This window comes from Ranitomeya imitator, chromosome 4 (assembly GCF_032444005.1).
Source record: "Ranitomeya imitator isolate aRanImi1 chromosome 4, aRanImi1.pri, whole genome shotgun sequence".
Lineage (NCBI taxonomy): Eukaryota > Metazoa > Chordata > Amphibia > Anura > Dendrobatidae > Ranitomeya > Ranitomeya imitator.
This window is the reverse complement of record NC_091285.1, coordinates 202634650-202652926: the sequence shown is the minus strand read 5'-3', so window position 1 is coordinate 202652926 and position 18277 is coordinate 202634650. Positions and strand designations below refer to the sequence as shown.

At 38.9% G+C, this 18277-nt stretch overlaps 1 protein-coding gene across 1 annotated transcript in view; it reads left to right on the top strand.

Annotated features, from left to right (window-relative positions):
- Nucleotides 1–17469, top strand: part of UTP20 (UTP20 small subunit processome component) — a 183391-nt gene extending 165922 nt beyond the window's left edge. Inside the window, exons 50-62 of the mRNA XM_069764293.1 lie at nucleotides 2378–2506; nucleotides 3624–3734; nucleotides 3820–3899; nucleotides 7413–7482; nucleotides 7837–8019; nucleotides 8846–8977; nucleotides 9057–9189; nucleotides 12171–12355; nucleotides 14172–14243; nucleotides 14539–14784; nucleotides 15167–15293; nucleotides 16769–16914; nucleotides 17063–17469. Of these exons, the coding sequence (XP_069620394.1) occupies nucleotides 2378–2506; nucleotides 3624–3734; nucleotides 3820–3899; nucleotides 7413–7482; nucleotides 7837–8019; nucleotides 8846–8977; nucleotides 9057–9189; nucleotides 12171–12355; nucleotides 14172–14243; nucleotides 14539–14784; nucleotides 15167–15293; nucleotides 16769–16914; nucleotides 17063–17218 (1770 nt within the window). The 3' untranslated portion in view covers nucleotides 17219–17469. The remainder of the gene's footprint in view (nucleotides 1–2377; nucleotides 2507–3623; nucleotides 3735–3819; nucleotides 3900–7412; nucleotides 7483–7836; nucleotides 8020–8845; nucleotides 8978–9056; nucleotides 9190–12170; nucleotides 12356–14171; nucleotides 14244–14538; nucleotides 14785–15166; nucleotides 15294–16768; nucleotides 16915–17062) is intronic.
- Nucleotides 17470–18277: the final 808 nt, after the last annotated feature.

Here is an 18277-nt window from a genome sequence, read left to right as displayed (position 1 = left end):
GTTATAGAGCATGAGGAGCTGATTAGATGGGTATATATATATATATATATATATATATATATATATATATATAATATATATATATATATATATAATATATATATATATATAATATATATATATATATAATATATATATATATATATATATATATATATATATATATATATATATATTATATTATATTATATATATATATATATTATATTATATTATATTATATATATATATATATATATATATATTATATAATATATATATATATATATATATATATATATATATATTATATAATATAATATATATATATAATATAATATATATATATATATATATATATATATATAATATAATATAATATAATATATATATATATATATATATATATATATATATATATATATATATATATATATATTATATATATATATATATTATATATATATATATATTATATATATATATTATATATATATATATATATATATATATATATATATATATATATATATATATATATATATATATATATAATATATATATATATATATATATATATATATATATATATATATATATTATATATATATATATATATATATATATATATATATATATATATAATGTGGCCCGATTCTAACGCATCGGGTTTTCTAGAATATGCATCCTCACGTAGTATATTGCACAGCCACATAGTATATAGCAGAGCCACGTAGTATATTGCCCAGCACAGAGGCACGTAGTATAGAGACTTAAAAAAAAAAACATATACTCACCTATAGTCCGTTGAAGTCCTGCTATACTTGCCCTCCGCCGCCTTTCTCGCTCCTCTCCACGCTCCCGGGATCGCTCCATTGAAAGCGTTAGCTTGCGCTCCCGTCCCAGGGCTGGGGTGAGCAGGACTTATGATGACGTTGCGGTCACATGACCGACCGTGACGTCATGGCAGGTCCTTGTCCCGCACCAGCCCTGGGATGGGAGCGGAACCTGCCGCTTGCAATGGAGCGGTCCCGGGAGCGTGGAGAGGAGGGAGAGTATAGCAGGTTTTTTTTTTTTTTTTAAATTATTTTTAACATGACCTCTTTTTACTATTGATGCCGCATAGGCAGCATCAATAGTAAAAGGTTGGGGACACAGGGTTAATAGCGGCGGTAACAGAATGCGTTACCGCCGGCATTAACCCTGTGTTAGCGGGGACACAGTGCGGGGAGCGGTGCGCCGGGGACACAGTGCGGGGAGCGGACCGCCGGGGACAGTGACTATGGGGAGCGGAGCGCCGGGGACAGTGACTGCGGGGAGCGGAGCGCCAGGGACAGTGACTGCGGGGAGCGGGCGCCGGCCACTGACTGCGGGGAGTATGGAGCGGCCATTTTCTTCCGGACTGTGCCCGTCGCTGATTGGTCCGTGGCTGTTTTGCGGCGACCAATCAGCGACTTGGATTTCCATGATAGACAGCGGCCACGACCAATGAATATCCGTGACAGAAGGACAGACAGACAGACGGAAGTACCCCTCAGACAATTATGTGTGTATATATATGGATGTATATATGTATATATACGGTATATAATTTATTTTTTTTTTGCAGAATACGTTTAAGTTAAAAGTGCCTTTTATTCATTGAAATTCCTTAAATTGTATGCATAAGTCCAGTGTGCGGTGCTATTCAGCGGTTGAGAGTCTCCCCTGTATGACTTTGCATGCAGAGTTAGCTGTCAGTCACTAGTAGAACTGCCTACTGGGCACATAGATACAAACACCAAACATTTCAATGGATAATAATATAATAATAATAATTTTTATTTATATAGCGCCAACATATTCCGCAGCACTTTACAAATTATAGAGGGGACTTGTACAGACAATAGACATTACAGCATAACAGAGATCACAGTTCAAAACAGATACCAGGAGGAATGAGGGCCCTGCTCGCAAGCTTACAAACTATGAGGAAAAGGGGAGACACGAGAGGTGGATGGATAATAAACATATTATATTGAATCTTCTTCTGCAATGTCTATTACATCTACTATATATCATTCTGCTCAGCTTCTCTTTGGTTACCCCATGCTGTCCACAGCTCGGCTGCATGTGCAATGTGACAGGTTCCCTTTAAATGTTATTGACTTCGCTTTGTTAGATTGACTGGAATGAATACATTCTCAAACAGTAATTCTCAATGTGATTGTTTAAGATGCCGATCTGATACTTGATTATATAACTAAGGTAGAGGCGAGTGGGGAGGAAGAGATACTGGGGTTTGTGTATATGTAGTGGGCAACTATAAGAAAACTGCTTGCAAAGTTATTAAATCGATCTTTCCCATATTTCTTCAACTAACTTATAACTAATCCTCGGCACATGATCTCCCCTGCAGTGTGTTACCACTTTGGTGCGACAAATGAAGGGAACGATTACTGAGAAGCAGCTCCAGGTCTTACTTGGATATGCAGAGGAAGATCTTTACGATTCATCACGTCAGGCCACAGCTTTTGGATTGTTGAAAGTAAGTTATTGCCTTACTGTCTGCAATTAATTTTCAATTTGTAGTAAATTTCACATATAATGTTACCGTATGCTTTACTGCCTGTAATTGTGGGAGTCCTCCAGTTGCAACCCTGATAGCTGGGCTTCCAAGAAGACTTAGGATTTCTGAATGCTGCAGTTAATGGCAGTGTGCAGACAGGCTGTAGGCGCACCAAATTGCTGACATAGGAATGTTTACAAAAGTACCATATTACATAGTGACCATTTAGATGAATGGCCTCCATGTGATATAAAAATGGCTCATGGGCATTAGAGCTGGAGCTGATCCTACAGAGAGGGGATGATGCCCATATCCCCTAGTAGGTCATATACACAAGGATTGTCTGTATAAGACAGGCACCTTTAACTATACTAGTGACCTTTAACTATACTAGTGATGAGCGAACGTGCTCCGATAAGGCGTTTTTGACCATGCTCCAGTGCGGGCCAAGTGTCTTCAGCGTGCTCGAAAAATATGTTTGAGTTCCTGTAGCTGCGTGTCTCACCGCTGTTAGACAGCTGCAACACATGCAGGAATTGCCTAACAGCCATGAAACATGCAGCCACGGAGACTCAAACATATTTTTCGAGCATGCCGAAGACACTCTGTTAGCACTTGAGCATGTTCCATTAACGCCTTATCCGAGCACGTTCGCTCATAACTAATATAAACCCATTCTGATTTCTGCTTCTGGAAGTAAAGGGAATTTAATGTTTGGTTTTGTAGAGGAGTACATACATTTTCTGCAAACAAATGTTCTCCAACAATTTGTGATTTAAAAAATATATCAGTTGCATTATTTTATGGGTTTTAGACAGTTCTTTACCTTGCCAAATGGCCCTCGGTTAGTAGAAAGGGTCAGTGTGTGGGTCAGCAAAAATGGGAGCTTGGCTTAACATGTGACAAGAAGCACCACATCACAATTTTATTGTCAACTGATAAGTGGTGTAAAATTGGACAAGACAGTTCCAAGTAGAATTAGATTCAACAAACTACAAGAAACACTTTCTTAAATTTGGCACATTATAAGACTGTCTAGCACTGTTTAACAATCATTATTAATAAATCTACCCTATTGTTATTGTCTGATTTAAAGGCCATTGTGTATAGAAAACTTCTTGTTCCTGAGATGGATGAGGTGATGAAGAAAGTAGCAAAATTAGCAGTGACTGCCCAGAGTGACTCAGTCAGAGTCCAGTGTCGTCAGGTGAGTGCCACGTTGAAACCCAAGTCTAAGATGGTTTTGCTGCAGATTTGCTTCCAAATACATCTATTCTCAATTCCCCTTCCAGATATACCTCAGCTATTTGCTGGACTATCCACTTGGAGAAAAGCTCAAAGTCAACTTGGAATTTATAATTGCACAATTAAAGTAAGTTATTTCTTCTATCATAGTATGGAATCTGAAATTATGACAACTCCCCTAGATATAACTGAATAGTTTTTCATGATCTTTGTTCAGTGGCCTCATCAGTATTTCCTTGGCCAAGGGAGGCCTTTGTGCTGCTTCCTACATATCACCAAGGCCTCTTCTGGTTTGTAGGCCCTGTTACCATCACAAGGCCTCTTCTGGTTTGTAAGCCCTGTTACCATCACCAACACCTCTTCTGTCTTTTTGGCCCTGTTACCATCACCAAGGTCTCTACTGGTTTGTAAACCCTGTTAACATCACCAAGGCCTCTTCTGGTTTGTAGGCCCTGTTACCATCACAAGGCCTCTTCTGGTTTGCAGGCCCTGTTACCATCACCAAGGCCTTTTCTGTTTTTTTTTTTGCCCTGTTACCATCACCAAGGCCTCTTCTGTTTGTAGGCCCTGTTACCATCACAAGGCTTCTTTTGGTTTGTAGGCCCGGTTACCATCACAAGGCCTCTTCTGGTTTGTAAGCCCTGTTACCATCACCAACACCTCTTCTGTCTTTTTGGCCCTGTTACCATCACCAAGGTCTCTACTGGTTTGTAAACCCTGTTAACATCACCAAGGCCTCTTCTGGTTTGTAGGCCCTGTTATGTGTGTCTACAAATCAGAAGGGGACTTGCGGATTCTGGCAGGTAGGAGATGGCTTACAAGACTCCCGTTCAGCGGCCATGGATTACTGCTATGGCCTCTGGACCAGGGTGTTTCAATTGTATTCACTTTTCTCTAGTCTCCTCATATTTTTTTCTAGAAATCAAGTGACATTTATTAATCCTTTTAATAAGTGGTATCTAGAAACAAGTAATACTTGCCTGCAATCATAAAAGTAAACTAATCTTTTATGTCCAATGTTTCATCTAGTGTTCTCAGAATTATTCTCACGTTCTAGTGCACAATTGTATTTGGTGTTCAGGGTGGACAGGGAGACCAAGAAGACAACTCTACATAGTAACCCACATTTATCATCTTGTGTGCTTATTTTTCTAGCATCTTACTGCAAAATGTTCTGTTTTCACAACGTGTTAACCATTTCACCATTTGTGGTCCTAGTATACTACTTAGCCAGGATTTAGACACATTTTATGAAAAGCTTTTTGAGGTAACCCAAAATTGAGTCACATCTCTACAGACTTTGGAATAGAAATTGTGGAGATTATATGCTCATAGATCAGAGATTGCACAGGCAGACAAACTCATGTCAATACATTTTCCTTGCTTTTACTTTCACATTTGTAATAGTCAGTTATTGGATTGTGTAGGGGAATAGAAGGTTGTGCCCATACACCCGAAATGACTAGCTCTCCCGACACTCACTCATGAACTTTTGGCTCGGCCAAGTGTTCATGCATTTTTAGTAGTTGAGGAGGAAGACTTAAGGATTTTGTGTTCAAATTGAAAATGATCCATTCATCTCTTCCCCCCAAATCATCTAAAGTGGGAGTCATAAGCCAGACCCCCCTCCCCATACACATTACATGGTTTGCATGTCCTGCCAAAATCTGCACATTCGGTCTTTAATCAAATGGGCATGTGGCCCCTTTTATACTTGTTGTATAACATAGTAGATAGTCGAAATGTAGCATAATCATAAGTGTAAAGAGAAATATTCGGCAGCACTCACCAAACATCGTGTGGTCCAGTCCTTTATTTAAGACATAAAAAATACAGCTTCACGGCCCGAGGGAGTGCAGATGGGAGGGAGGTGAGCAGGGAACGACGACAGCCGTTTCGCGCTGATCCAAGCGCTTCTACTTATGACACGTGTATCTGTTTTCCATGCGAGCACCTCCATTGCTGAAGTCAGATTTTTTTCCACCCACCGCGATTGATTTACTTCAAGGAGTGAGGCTGTGCAGCACCATTTTTTTCTTTGTTTGAGAAATGTAGCATAATGCCTGACATTACAATGGATGGAGATTGACAGAATACGGCTAAACAGAGAATTAAAGAAGTTATCCAACTTGGACAACTTCTTCTCATACCCACGCTTGACCCACATAGAATAATAAAGCTTATACTTGCCTTCCGTGCCAGCGCCATTCCCACGGTGTTAGCACTCCATCTCCAAGGGGCTCCTGTGCTGCTGTTGTGACACGTGACGCCAGTGCCCAGTCCGAGCAGTCATCACTGTCTTGACCTCCTGTCCAGTTCATCAGGAAGAGGAAGTCCAACATCAGCTGCAGCCGAATTCCTCTTCATGTTTGATTTGTCCGAAAGGGGAGTTATTGATGCCGACTCTGACGCCAGCATGACGTGACACAACCACTACACACGAGCCCTGGGACCATGAGCGTCAACACCACGGGAACAGCGCCAGCACAGAAATGAGTATAGGCTTTATTATCTTATTGGCGACAAACATTTTGATCAAGAAGGGGTTGTCCTAGTAGTGGGAACCCCTGCGAATCTGTCACCTTCTGAGAGCAGCATGATATAGTGGCCTCGACTCAGATTCCATCAATGTATCATTTACATTTGCTGCAGATCTACCAGTTCTCTGAATGCTGAGCTCTATATAACCTCGCCCACACCACTGATTGGCTGCTGTGTACACTGTGCGTAGGCAGAAAGCTGTCAATCAGTGGTGGGGGCGGGGTTATACAAAGCTCATGAATATAGAAGACAACATGGCAGATTTACTAGTCATCTGGTGATAGTCTCCTGCTTATACAACAGTGATTTTATAGAAAGCAGCCCAGTAACAGACTCCTCTCTGAAATTAGGGTCTTTGTCTCTACATTATGTACATTATACTGCTCTCAGATTAGGTGCCAACATCCTCCTTGTGACAGATTCCTGTGAAGTGGGTGATCATAAAGATGGATTGCTAATTGACTATGTATGGGTTAGGCAAGACTGACTCCTGTATAAAATGTTTTTTTTTACCAAGGGATATAGTAGGAAATTGTATCCATAAACTGTTGCTGCTCTCAGAAAAAGGGATATCGCTGTCACTTTGTTCCATATTACCTTTTTATTGTGCTTAGTTTCTCTCATTTTTACATGAATGGTCAAATTACAGGAAAATGACCATGTGCTAAAGCCATTTCCTATGTGATATCTTAGGTTTATTATGCTGCTTATATTTGTGGTCTATTATACAAGTGTGAAAGTGGCACAATGAAATTGCTAATGGGCACAAATCCAATTTCTTTATGTGGAATATGATCCAATAGTGCAGTCTGTGTGTTGTGTACACTGCGTCTTCTCTCATTTCGTAGTTTATGGTGGTGACGAGTATATGTTTGCGTTGACATTGCAAACCTATAAAACATAGGTTTGAATATTGGAATTGGTGATGACACCCCTAATAAAATGAAATCCATTTCCTCACTATCATCTATGTATAGTTTTTAGCATGCCATTAGTTCTATAAAACACCTTACACTTACCGTCCTTTATAAGCTAGTTATATTTACAGTCTTCTTTTTATCCCTTTACCAACGTGTTTTGTTCTTGTCTTTCTGCCTAGTTATGAGTATGAAACTGGCCGGGAGTCTGCCTTGGAAATGGTTGCGTATCTGTTCCAGACTTTTCCAGTGGTAAGTAAATTAGACTTCATATACTTTTTGCAGAAAGACGACCTTTCTGCTCTCCTGACAGTGACACGCACACTTTTGACACATGGAACCCCAATTACCATTTTATTCATTAATTTAAGTATTCAGTAGAAATTAGAGGGAACGGCAAAATACAAAGTCTTTAAAAATTTGTTTCTGAATTATTTCATGGAGAAAAACAGGTGTTTCCTCTAACAGACCTGTATTGCATTTGGATGTCGAAGTGTCACTGGCTGAATAAAATCCTCTCCCAAATTTATTTAGAATATATGATTGTGTCATTGACTTTTGAAGTGTTTAAAGAAAATAAATCTCCTTGCTCTTTTCGTTCACCAGGCGATACTTGATGTGTACTGTGGACTTATGTTTGTGCCCCTTGCATTGATGATGGTGAATGATGATTCCTCAAAGTGTAAGAAAATGGCCGCCTTGGCAGCCAAAGCCCTTCTTGGAAAAGTCAGCAGTCAGCAGAAGGACTTGATGTACTCACTTGCTACACAATGGCTAAATAATAAGAAGGTACGGTAATTGCAAAGATTTACAACATCCTATGTTAGTTTAAAAAAAACAAAAATATTTTCCACAATTATTCAGACTAGTTAAAATCCCTGATTTTGCAGAACTCCTCCAATTAATTAATTTAAAGTTTCTTGTCCCTTATTTCTTGGTTGTTGGCATAGAATCTTAATCAGAATTCCATTTTAGGCTGGGGAGGGGGGATTATTTAACACTTCACGCCTGTTGGTAAAAACTTGCAAATTATGGCATATTTTTTTTTAAAATGGACAAGGTGGTTTTTGCTTAGAGTGTGGGGCCTCCCTTGACCCAACTAGTTTGTAGTGTTTATCCATATGAGATCATAGCATTGAGAATCTCATTTTCATCGTATTTTTATCTGTCACTAGCCATTTATTTTTCTAAAGGCAACATGTTAGGACTTCAGAGCAATTTTAAAAAGTATTTTCTCCTTTATACCTACATAGGGTATGATGACCGTTGCTCTGAAATAGCCTGACAATGTCAGTAATGTTTTAATTAGCCATACTATACAAAGGGTCAGTGTAGCCAAAGGCTTAGCCTGCAGAAGGCCACATGCACAAGCTGAAGGACGTTTCCCCATGCAATACAGCTCCTCTCCCTACCAGTTGCTTTGTGCATGGGGATTTGGTGTATGTCATGTTCTTGTCATCCATGTAGACAAGGCTGTTGCAGCACCAACATTCCTGTCATACCATTATTGTAATTGTTTATAACCCACCTTTCTTTCTAGTCTTTCTGCATTGCGTAGTTCTATGTGATGGGGAAAATGTACAGTGTCTGATTCCTTTCTTCTTCTTTCCCTCAGTCCTCCCACAAGAGGTTGGGAGCTCTGACCTGTGGATTGTTTGTTGAAGTTGAAGGAGTTGAATTTGAGCAGAGACTTAAACCTGTTCTCTCAAAGATTGAAAGCGAGATGAACCCTATTCACTTTGAGGATGTAAGTATCTTGGTATTCTCATTTTTAATTAAAAATACTATGGTCGGTACTTCCCACTTCATTCCTTTGTTTATTGCAGATAGAGGAGGAGACTGAAGAAAAGGCTGCGGACAGATTGCTGTTCAGTTTACTGACCCTTCTTACAAAGCTGATCAAGGAGTGCAATGTTATGCAGCTACCAAAGCACAGGGAGATCACGCACAAAATATGCGGTAAGGGCGCATCTGTTCTACATGTACAGTTGGCTAACAAGTGCAACTCCCTATGGAAAACAATGACCTAATTCACTTTACTGTTTACAACAGGGATAAAGAGCTTAGCAGTTTGAAATTAATATGTATGTATATATGTGTGTGTGTGTATATATGTATATATATATGTATATATGTATATATATATATATATATATATATATATATATATATATATATATATATATATTGTTCTGCTCAGTCGGGAACTTGACTCCGGCTGCAACTGTTGGAGACAGATGCCAACTATCTATAGTATAGATGTGTCCTTCTGTCCGAAGCCTCCGGCACCTGCCGCAGTTAGCATATTTTGCTCTATGGTGTCATTATCTCCAGGATGTTGGTTGGAGCAGCCGCTTCGACAGAGAGGAAGATGTACCAATATAAATGCACGCCACTTTGGGCATGGAACGGGTTCAATCAATAGTATAGCTAGGTATCTGCTGTATCTGGAGGGATCTCAGCTCCACACCTGAGGACCATTTCCCAGGACATGGATATGTCATTTTGCAGGAAGGAGCTAAACTTAAGTGGATTCAAGTTTAAGTGGAACGCTACACATGTCACCAGGTGCCTTCCCTTTGTCATTTTCAGCTCTCCAGAGACTTGTGGTGGAGAATGGTGCTCACTGAACTATGTCATGTCCAATACCAGGCACTAGCTGACAGCTCACTGCGTACTGATGTATTACAGAGCTGGCTGTGACCCAATAGTGCGGCGTGATTACAGCCGCTGCTCTCAGTGCTGTAGCCACGTTGGCACACCAGCATGATTGAAAGCCGACGGCTTCCCGGAGATAAAAAGTTATTTTTTTTTTTTCTGGGTACCACATCTTCACTACTGCAGCTGTGTATTGTCTAGGATTGACCCCATATCTGCAGGTTCTAATAGTGTTATCCAACCTGACAGGTTCCCTTTAAGGCCTCTTTCACACTTCAGTTGTTTGGCGTCAGTCACTACCGACATAGTGACGGATTGACGGATCCGTCACAATTGTTGAGAAAACGGTTCTAACGGATCCGTTTTTTTGACGGATCCGTTACTTGGGGGTTGTCTGGGAAAAGTATCTACTTTTTGGAGCATGCGCAATTGAAAAAACGGATTGGGGCGACGGATCCGCCGAAAAAAACGGTTGCGGCGGATCCGTCGCCCATAGGCGATCCGCCATTTCGGCGTTGATAAAATACGTTTCAATGTCCGTCTATTTTCAGAAAACGTCCGCCAAATTTCGACGGATCCGTCGCATGGCGGATGGAACGGACGACCATCCGTCACAATCAGTCGCTAATGCAAGTCTATGGGAAAATAACGGATCCGTCAAAAAAAATTGACGGATCCGTTATTTGAGGAAAATGGCGGTTTTAGACTGACGCCAAACAACTGAAGTGTGAAAGAGGCCTAACCGGTTAAAAAACTGAACTTATGAACAGCAAGTTGTTTTGATGCAGAAATATACATGTTCAATTTTTTGAGGATTTTTAAGGCGATTTTCTGATCGGACCCACCTGAAAAAAAATATATTTTGTCCTACGCCTCATTGGGGGACACATGACCATGGGTGTTAAGCTGCTTGCCACTAGGAGGACACTAAGTAAACACAAAGAATTAACTCCTCCTCTGCGGTATACACCCCTTGACTGGCCAGTAATGACCCAGTGTCTGTAGGAGGCACTTGGGTCTGTTTTCAGACCCCAACGTTTTTAAATATATATATGTTCCTTTTTTTGAGCATTTTTAGGGCAATTTTCTGATCGGACCCACCTGAAAAAAAAAAAAAAAATATGCAAATGACCTCAAAGGTAGGTAAAGAATGCTTCAGTGAAATAAGATACCAATTGTTCCCTCAATTAATAAGGTCAAGGTGTGTGTTTCCTAGGGTATAATTTGGTTAAAATTTCACATTTCTTTTATATTTGAAAGAACAGAATGAGGAAAAAATAGTGGTGTTATTCCTTACTTTCCATGTAGCTAAATAGCATATATGACAGGAGAAGAACTAATCTATAAATGGGTTTTATCCACTAGTATAAATTGGCTATGCATGAAAAGGATTCCCCACAATTGAATTGATAGTTTATATTCTATTCAGCATTTCTCTTATATGGCCTCACTTGACCAATTCACTAATTTAGTTGCATGGCAAGTAATGAATAGTACTTACTAGGTGACCAAGCAATCACTGCTATCAGTTTAGCAGTCCACAAATTAGAGAGTGAACAATAGAAATATTTTTTACCATTGGTATTTGCAGTGAGAAATACGGACTCTTTAACAACTGTCCCTTTTATGTATAAACACTTTCGTCCTAATTTATTTTGCTTGTTCTTTTTAATTATTATTAAATAACATTACATTTTCATCTAATTAAATATCAGGTTAGCAAGAACACAGATTAGCAAACTACACAGGGTTTGGTTGTTGTCTTAGGGTACCGTCACACAGTGACATTTTGATCGCTACGACGGCACGATTCGTGACGTTCCAGCGATATATCCGTGACGTTCCAGCGATCTCGCAGTGTCTGACACGCTCCTGCGATCAGGGACCCTGCTGAGAATCGTACGTCGTAGCAGATCGTTTGAAACTTTCTTTCGTCGTCTAGTGTCCCGCTGTGGCGGCATGATCGCATGGTGTAACAAACGTGTGCACGATATTGTATACGATAATTACTGTAGAGATGCCTAGGTAATTTCACATTGAAACAATAGAACAGTGGCTGCAATCTCTGCATAGCTTTAGATGAATACATGAATGAACATTTAGTCATAGAAAATATTGTTTTCCAATGCCTTTTGTAATAAGATTTGAGTTGTTTCAGTCTGGTTTACTGAGAAGTTGTTAGTGCTGGCTCTTCCTTCATGTTCTATGCAACTAATGTCTTGCACTAACCATGATAATTGAATGGGCAACTCAGTTGAATGTCTTATTCCTTAATATTTCAGCTCATGTTCAGTCCCACTTATGGTACCCCCATAGTTGGGTCTGGCTGACTTCTTCGCAGATTTTTGGACAGTTGTTTTCTCTTCAAAAACCAGAAGAACTGGTCAGTAAGTGGATGTCCAGGAAGGTAAAGAAGAAGAAAGCTGAACCCTCTGACTTTTTATTAGCCGATCAGCTAGAAGCAAAGGTAACTAAGCCTTTTTTTGTGTGTTTTGGACACATGTTTAATTTTTTACTTAAATAAGCACCAATAATAACAAAATGTATTAGCACAATGCAATTACCATAATGAACACACAATTACCATAATGAACACATGATTACCATACATAAACATGTGAAATATTTAATTAGTAGGTTTTTTTTGTTTTTATTTTAAATATATTCTTTATTTGATGAGATCATGTTTTTATATATTCATGTTTGATTAAAAAAATCACATTTGGAAATTTGAGAAAAACAAAGGCTCTATCAGAAGATTTGTAATATATCACATCCTTTTTTATTATTGCAACAAGTATTATAGTATGTAAAACTGTGATCCAATATAACATGGCAAGAACACAATCCTCAGATTCCCTAAAAAGAAATTGCAACTGTTTTTGGTCAAACTGGGTATAAGCCATTCACTAACTACAAGGTGACTTCAAATGGATAGACCATAGCTGTAGTGGCTCATCTGTGTGCCCACAAGCCTCAAAGAGACTGGGAAAGAGAGGATCCAGCTTGGATTTAATTAAAACCTGTCTGGGAAGATGAGTGGGTGAGGGTGCACAGCCCCCCCATCCCGATGCATATTGCACTCCTATAGTATTAAAGTACTGCAAATGTGCTCAGATATATACAGATATTTATAAAACTATGCAGCAACACCCTGCAGTTAACGAATACATAAATTACCCTATTTGTACACACCTTAAAATGAGAAATATGTACATATACTCTAGGATTACTGGCTTTTTCCATATATTTCTTAAAGAAGCACTCCCATTTTTATATTTATCAACTTGGTCTTGCAATTTCAACTTTAAAAAGTGAGGCATGTGACAATATCAAGAAGGAAAAGTTGCAGTTATGGAAATCATAGGATTGATAGACATGCTAATAAAATGCAAATAATGGCAAAAAAAGTTGAAATGGTCAAACCATCTTGATTTATTGAGAATGTAGTATGAGTGCCACATGATGAAATTCACACAACCATACACCTTATCATGCCGTCTTAGAGATTATTAATGGTAGTCTTTAGAATTTTTTCCGCAATCAATTCACTTGGACATGCAAATCATCAAGATCTGCAGCTGGCAGCTCCCTTTGCAATTGCTGACCAATGACCTCTTTGATGTGCTCAGTGGGAGAATAATCTGAAGTCACTGCTTACAATAGCATGCGCAACATGCAGCCGGGCGTTGTCTTGCTAAAAAACCGACTCCTGGAACACTTTAGAGACATGGCCGTACAATGGTTTCCACAACCAAATCAATGGAACAGTAAGCGGTTAGTGTACCTTTAATAAAGTCTAGAGTAATCGGTCACCCATACATTATGCCATCCCACACCATAGTCCCAGAAGTATGATGGGTACAACAGTCCCTTGTGAAGGCCTCTTCCATGACCTCATGTCACCGCTCTTAAAAGTGATCATGATGCAGAACAAGACCGCAAAGAATGTAGGTCTATTCTTTTCAGCAGTGAGTCAGACTTTTGTCTTGGACATAATGATAACCAGAGATTCGTCTGGAAACCATGTGAGAAACATGGAGATGCCTTCATAAGGGAACGTCACATCAGTCCTATTCCCGGGATTATAGTGTGGGATAACATCCCTTCTAATCTAATGTGTGTGTTTTGTGTATACTTCTACTGAATTAAAAAAGGATCATTGCCATCATTTATTATGTTATCGAACCTATTGGTTTTATAATCAAACTAATCTTGGAACAGCATGGATGTGCCTTTATAAAATGACTTGAGATGACTGTTATATGAATATCTTTTCACAGATGAAAGATCTTGCTCTTGCCTTCTGCCATCAACTGCAATCAAAATTTCTTGACCAGACACTAGGAGAACAGGTAAGTTAATAAAAGAAATGGATGATTACATATTGCCATGTTGTCACACTGCTTGGACACCTTGTAAAATGCATAGGGATTATAACCCAAATAACTATCTGGTTAAAAGTCCCTTTTACAGGCTAGTAAGGTTTTTATTGCTGTTTTCAACTTTAGTTGCAGTAGACTATTAAAAAAGAAAAAAAAATTCAAGTGTGTCCATTTAGTATTGTGTGCAGAGAACATAGAGAATTTCTGCAATACAGGATCAAGAATTTCCAGTCCTAAATTTTAAAACTGTACTTTTTCTTTCTAGGTCATAAAGAACTTGTTGTTTGTTGCAAAAGTGATCTATCTCCTCCATCCGGAAGTGGAGAACACCCAAGACCATACTGAAGAGCAAAATGATGATCACTGTGAACAAGAAGATGCTTCTGAAGATGAGGAAGGCACTGCAAAAGAGTCACAGGATGAGAAACCTGCCACCTTAATGTGGCTTATGAAGAGGCTGTCCGTACTAGCCAAGAGAGAAGCAGCGCGCACACCAAAAAATCCATTAAAAGTTAGTTCTAAACGTTTCATTTATTTTATGTAATGGTCTTAGATTTCATTATATCTTTACAGATCCATACATTTCCTATACAACCATAGTTAAATGAAAGAATTATTGCTGCCTGCAGCCACCACTACAAGGAGCATACAGAACTATAGAGTTCTGGGGATTTTAGAAGAAAATTGATCTTCAGGATCTGTAAATATTATCAAGACATTAGTCATAGGTTTAAAAAAAAAAATGAGTAAGGGATAATTCTTCTATATGGAAAGAAAGTACATCCCATGTCTGAAAGATTGTAGAATCCTTGCATGTTTTATTCTGTGGGTGTGATTTTTTTAATCCCTAAAATATAGATAACCTTATTAATTTTTCTGTGCTTCTGCCGCAGAGAATATGCGTATTTAAATTCCTGGGAGCAATAGCAGTAGATCTTGGAGAAGAGAAAGTGAAGCCATTCCTGTCAATAATCATTGCTCCGCTATTCCGAGAGCTGAACAGCACGTATGCAGACCAAGGTGAGAATCAGCCATGTGTCAGTTCACTGGGTGGGGGTTTCAGGTCGTAATTCTTTATGGGTCCCATAAAATTTTTTTATATTTTCCTATCCTAATGGTATTGTATGTCCGCAAATAGTTTATGATCAAACTGGTCATAGCTGTAAGTTTGTTTCAAGGTTGATTGTTTCTGTGAGGTCTTGCATTTACCATGCTTGTAATAGTTCCTTGGTTCACAATGACTTTTAGATTTTCTGTACATTGTTAAAGGATGATAAAGTTCTAGTCCATTACTCTGGTAGTTTTCCCACAAACCTGGCATAGCTGTGTTTGTCTTTCACTCTACCAAGACCATAGGGTGACTAACGAATGGAATTTTTTGAGTGAATTTTCCAAAAATAATATGTATTGTATATTAAAAGTGTAAAATTCCAGAAATGCAGAGGAGAAAGAGAAAAGTTAGTACACATCTAAAAAGCAGAAATGTAACAAGTATTTCTTCACCTAAACAGTGCTTTCTTCTACTTCAATGGGATAGGGAAAGTCTGGAAAGACCATATTGCAATGGGGTCTTATCCGGGTAACAAAATATTAATTGATAAGGTGAATTGTTCACCTGGTGGGGTTGTGACCACAACCACTTATTTCACTTAGATACAGGCAGCTGCAGACCCAGAAAGATGCCAAGATACCGATAGTGGAGAAGAATGGGTAATTCCTGTGCTGCTTGGATGAGAAGGGTTTTAAATGGATGGAGGCAGAGACCTATTTGTCTCCACTATGGATATCAAGACTTCTATTGCATCCCTCAGTGGAACGTTGTACATGCAGTCAAGATCTGATAAGGAGAAGCTGTTCAGAATAATATATGGGTTTGTGGGAAAAGGATTCAGTATGACTTGTGTTTCATTCATTGAAACTTAGAGTGTGTGTGTGTGTGTAATCTATATATGCGTGTAAAATATATATAATCCCAGTGGGTGGTCCTATTCAGTGTGACAGCTATCTCTGCATGCACAGACATACTGGGGAGACTTGTCAACTGCCCACTGGAATAATATCTATACAAACACTGGGGATTTGGATTTTAGTGAATAAAATATTGTTTTACGGAATATTTTCCAACAAAAATGTATATCAATCAAATCCTCTCTACCTGCTTTACAACATCCTGACTGCACATGAGATACCATTTTCAGCATGACATGTTGCCTTTCAAAATATGGTACACCACAACCCCTTGAATAAGATCAGACATTGAAATATCCTAATGGAGTGTATGAAATTTTGGTAGATCTGGTGGCCCTTGGGTGTTACATTTAGAACAGACTATTAAATATAAAATACTTGTTTCTATGAGACCCGTTGTCAGATTTTTTTTTTTCTTCGCATTCCACCAATTTTATGGACTTAAGAGATGGCAAATAAAAAAATATAAATGATGTCTTTAGTTAAAATGTTATCCGATTTTGACCAAATCTTGTCTAATTGTTCAGATCCCACATTGAAAAACCTTTCTCAAGAAATCATTGAGCTTCTGAAGAGCCTGGTTGGATTGGAGTGTTTCTCGTTGTCTTTTGCTGCCGTACAGAAACAAGCCAATCTCAGGAGGGTTAAGAGGAAAAAGCAGAAAGCATTACAGGTAAAGTATATCTGTTTCTGATGGCGAATACGGGCAAGGAGTGGAGGAAGAAAGCTAGTTTAGAACAAAGTCTAATCCAATATGATTTGTGTATAGGAATATAACAGTAGTTTATAGCATAGTACCCATTAGAATGTGTGTCTTTTAGGCGGTCGCAAACCCTGATGTTGCAGCTAAGAAAAAACTTAAGAAGCACAAGAATCAAAATGAAGCTAAAAAGAGGAAGATAGAATGCCTGCGACCTGGATTTAGAGCGAAGAAGGCACGCAGCCATGCACTCAAAGACTTGGCAATGGTGGAATAACACCATGATACATAAAATACATAGACATTGTTGGGGACATGTCTGAAAACAAGCAAACAAGAAAAACTGACATTTGCCTGTGAAAGAAAGAATTGAGACTGGTTTCTAAGGGCAATAAGAATTTTTCTCTATGAACTAAATTTTATACATGGATTTGAATGTGTTGTGCTTCTGTGGGAAAAAAAATATTAAGTACAGTTTAATGTACACCGTGAAGTTTTCTTATTAAAAACTTCTAATTCTTATCAAAATTGTTTTGTTTTAAGTGTATGCATTTGAAAATAACAGCTGTATCACCAGACACTTTGTCAAGCTTTTTTTAAAATCAGAAATGTAAATGTTGGCCTACTGAAATGTATGTTCTGTGAATACACTTAATACTTGGTTGAGGCTCCTTTGGCATCAATGCGGCGTGGCATGGAGGTGATCAGCCTGTGGCACTGCTGAGGGGTTATGGAAGCCCAGGTTGCTTTGATAGCAGCCTTCAGTTCATCTGCAATGTTGGGTCTGGTGTTTATCTTCCTCTTGACAATACCCCATAGATTCTCTACGGGGTTAAGGTCAGGCGAGTTTGCTGCCAATCAAGCACAGTGATACTGTTGTTTGTAAACCAGGTATTGGTACTTTTGGCAGTGTGGACAGATGCCAAGTCCTGCTGGAGAATGAAATTTCCATCTCCAAAACGCTTGTCGGCAGAGGAAAGCATGAAATGCTGTAATACAGTATTTCCTGGTAGATGGCTGCGCTGACTTTGATCTTGATAAAACACAGTGGACCTACACCAGCAGATGACATGGCTCCCCAAACCATCACTGATTGTGGAAACTTGTTTTACAAACAAGACTTCCCAATTAATTCATCTAGGGGTGCAGTGATCGTATTGACACCACATGTGCCTCACAGATTTTTATACTATTTGGGTTATGAAGAAAAAAATAATTGCATTTTCTCGGTCTCCCATGACAGCACTACGGAGAGAGAGGGGATCCGCCCTTCAGGGACAGGAAACCTACAGATAAAAGGGCGGTACCTCTCCCTCGAATCAGTTGGTTTCCTGTC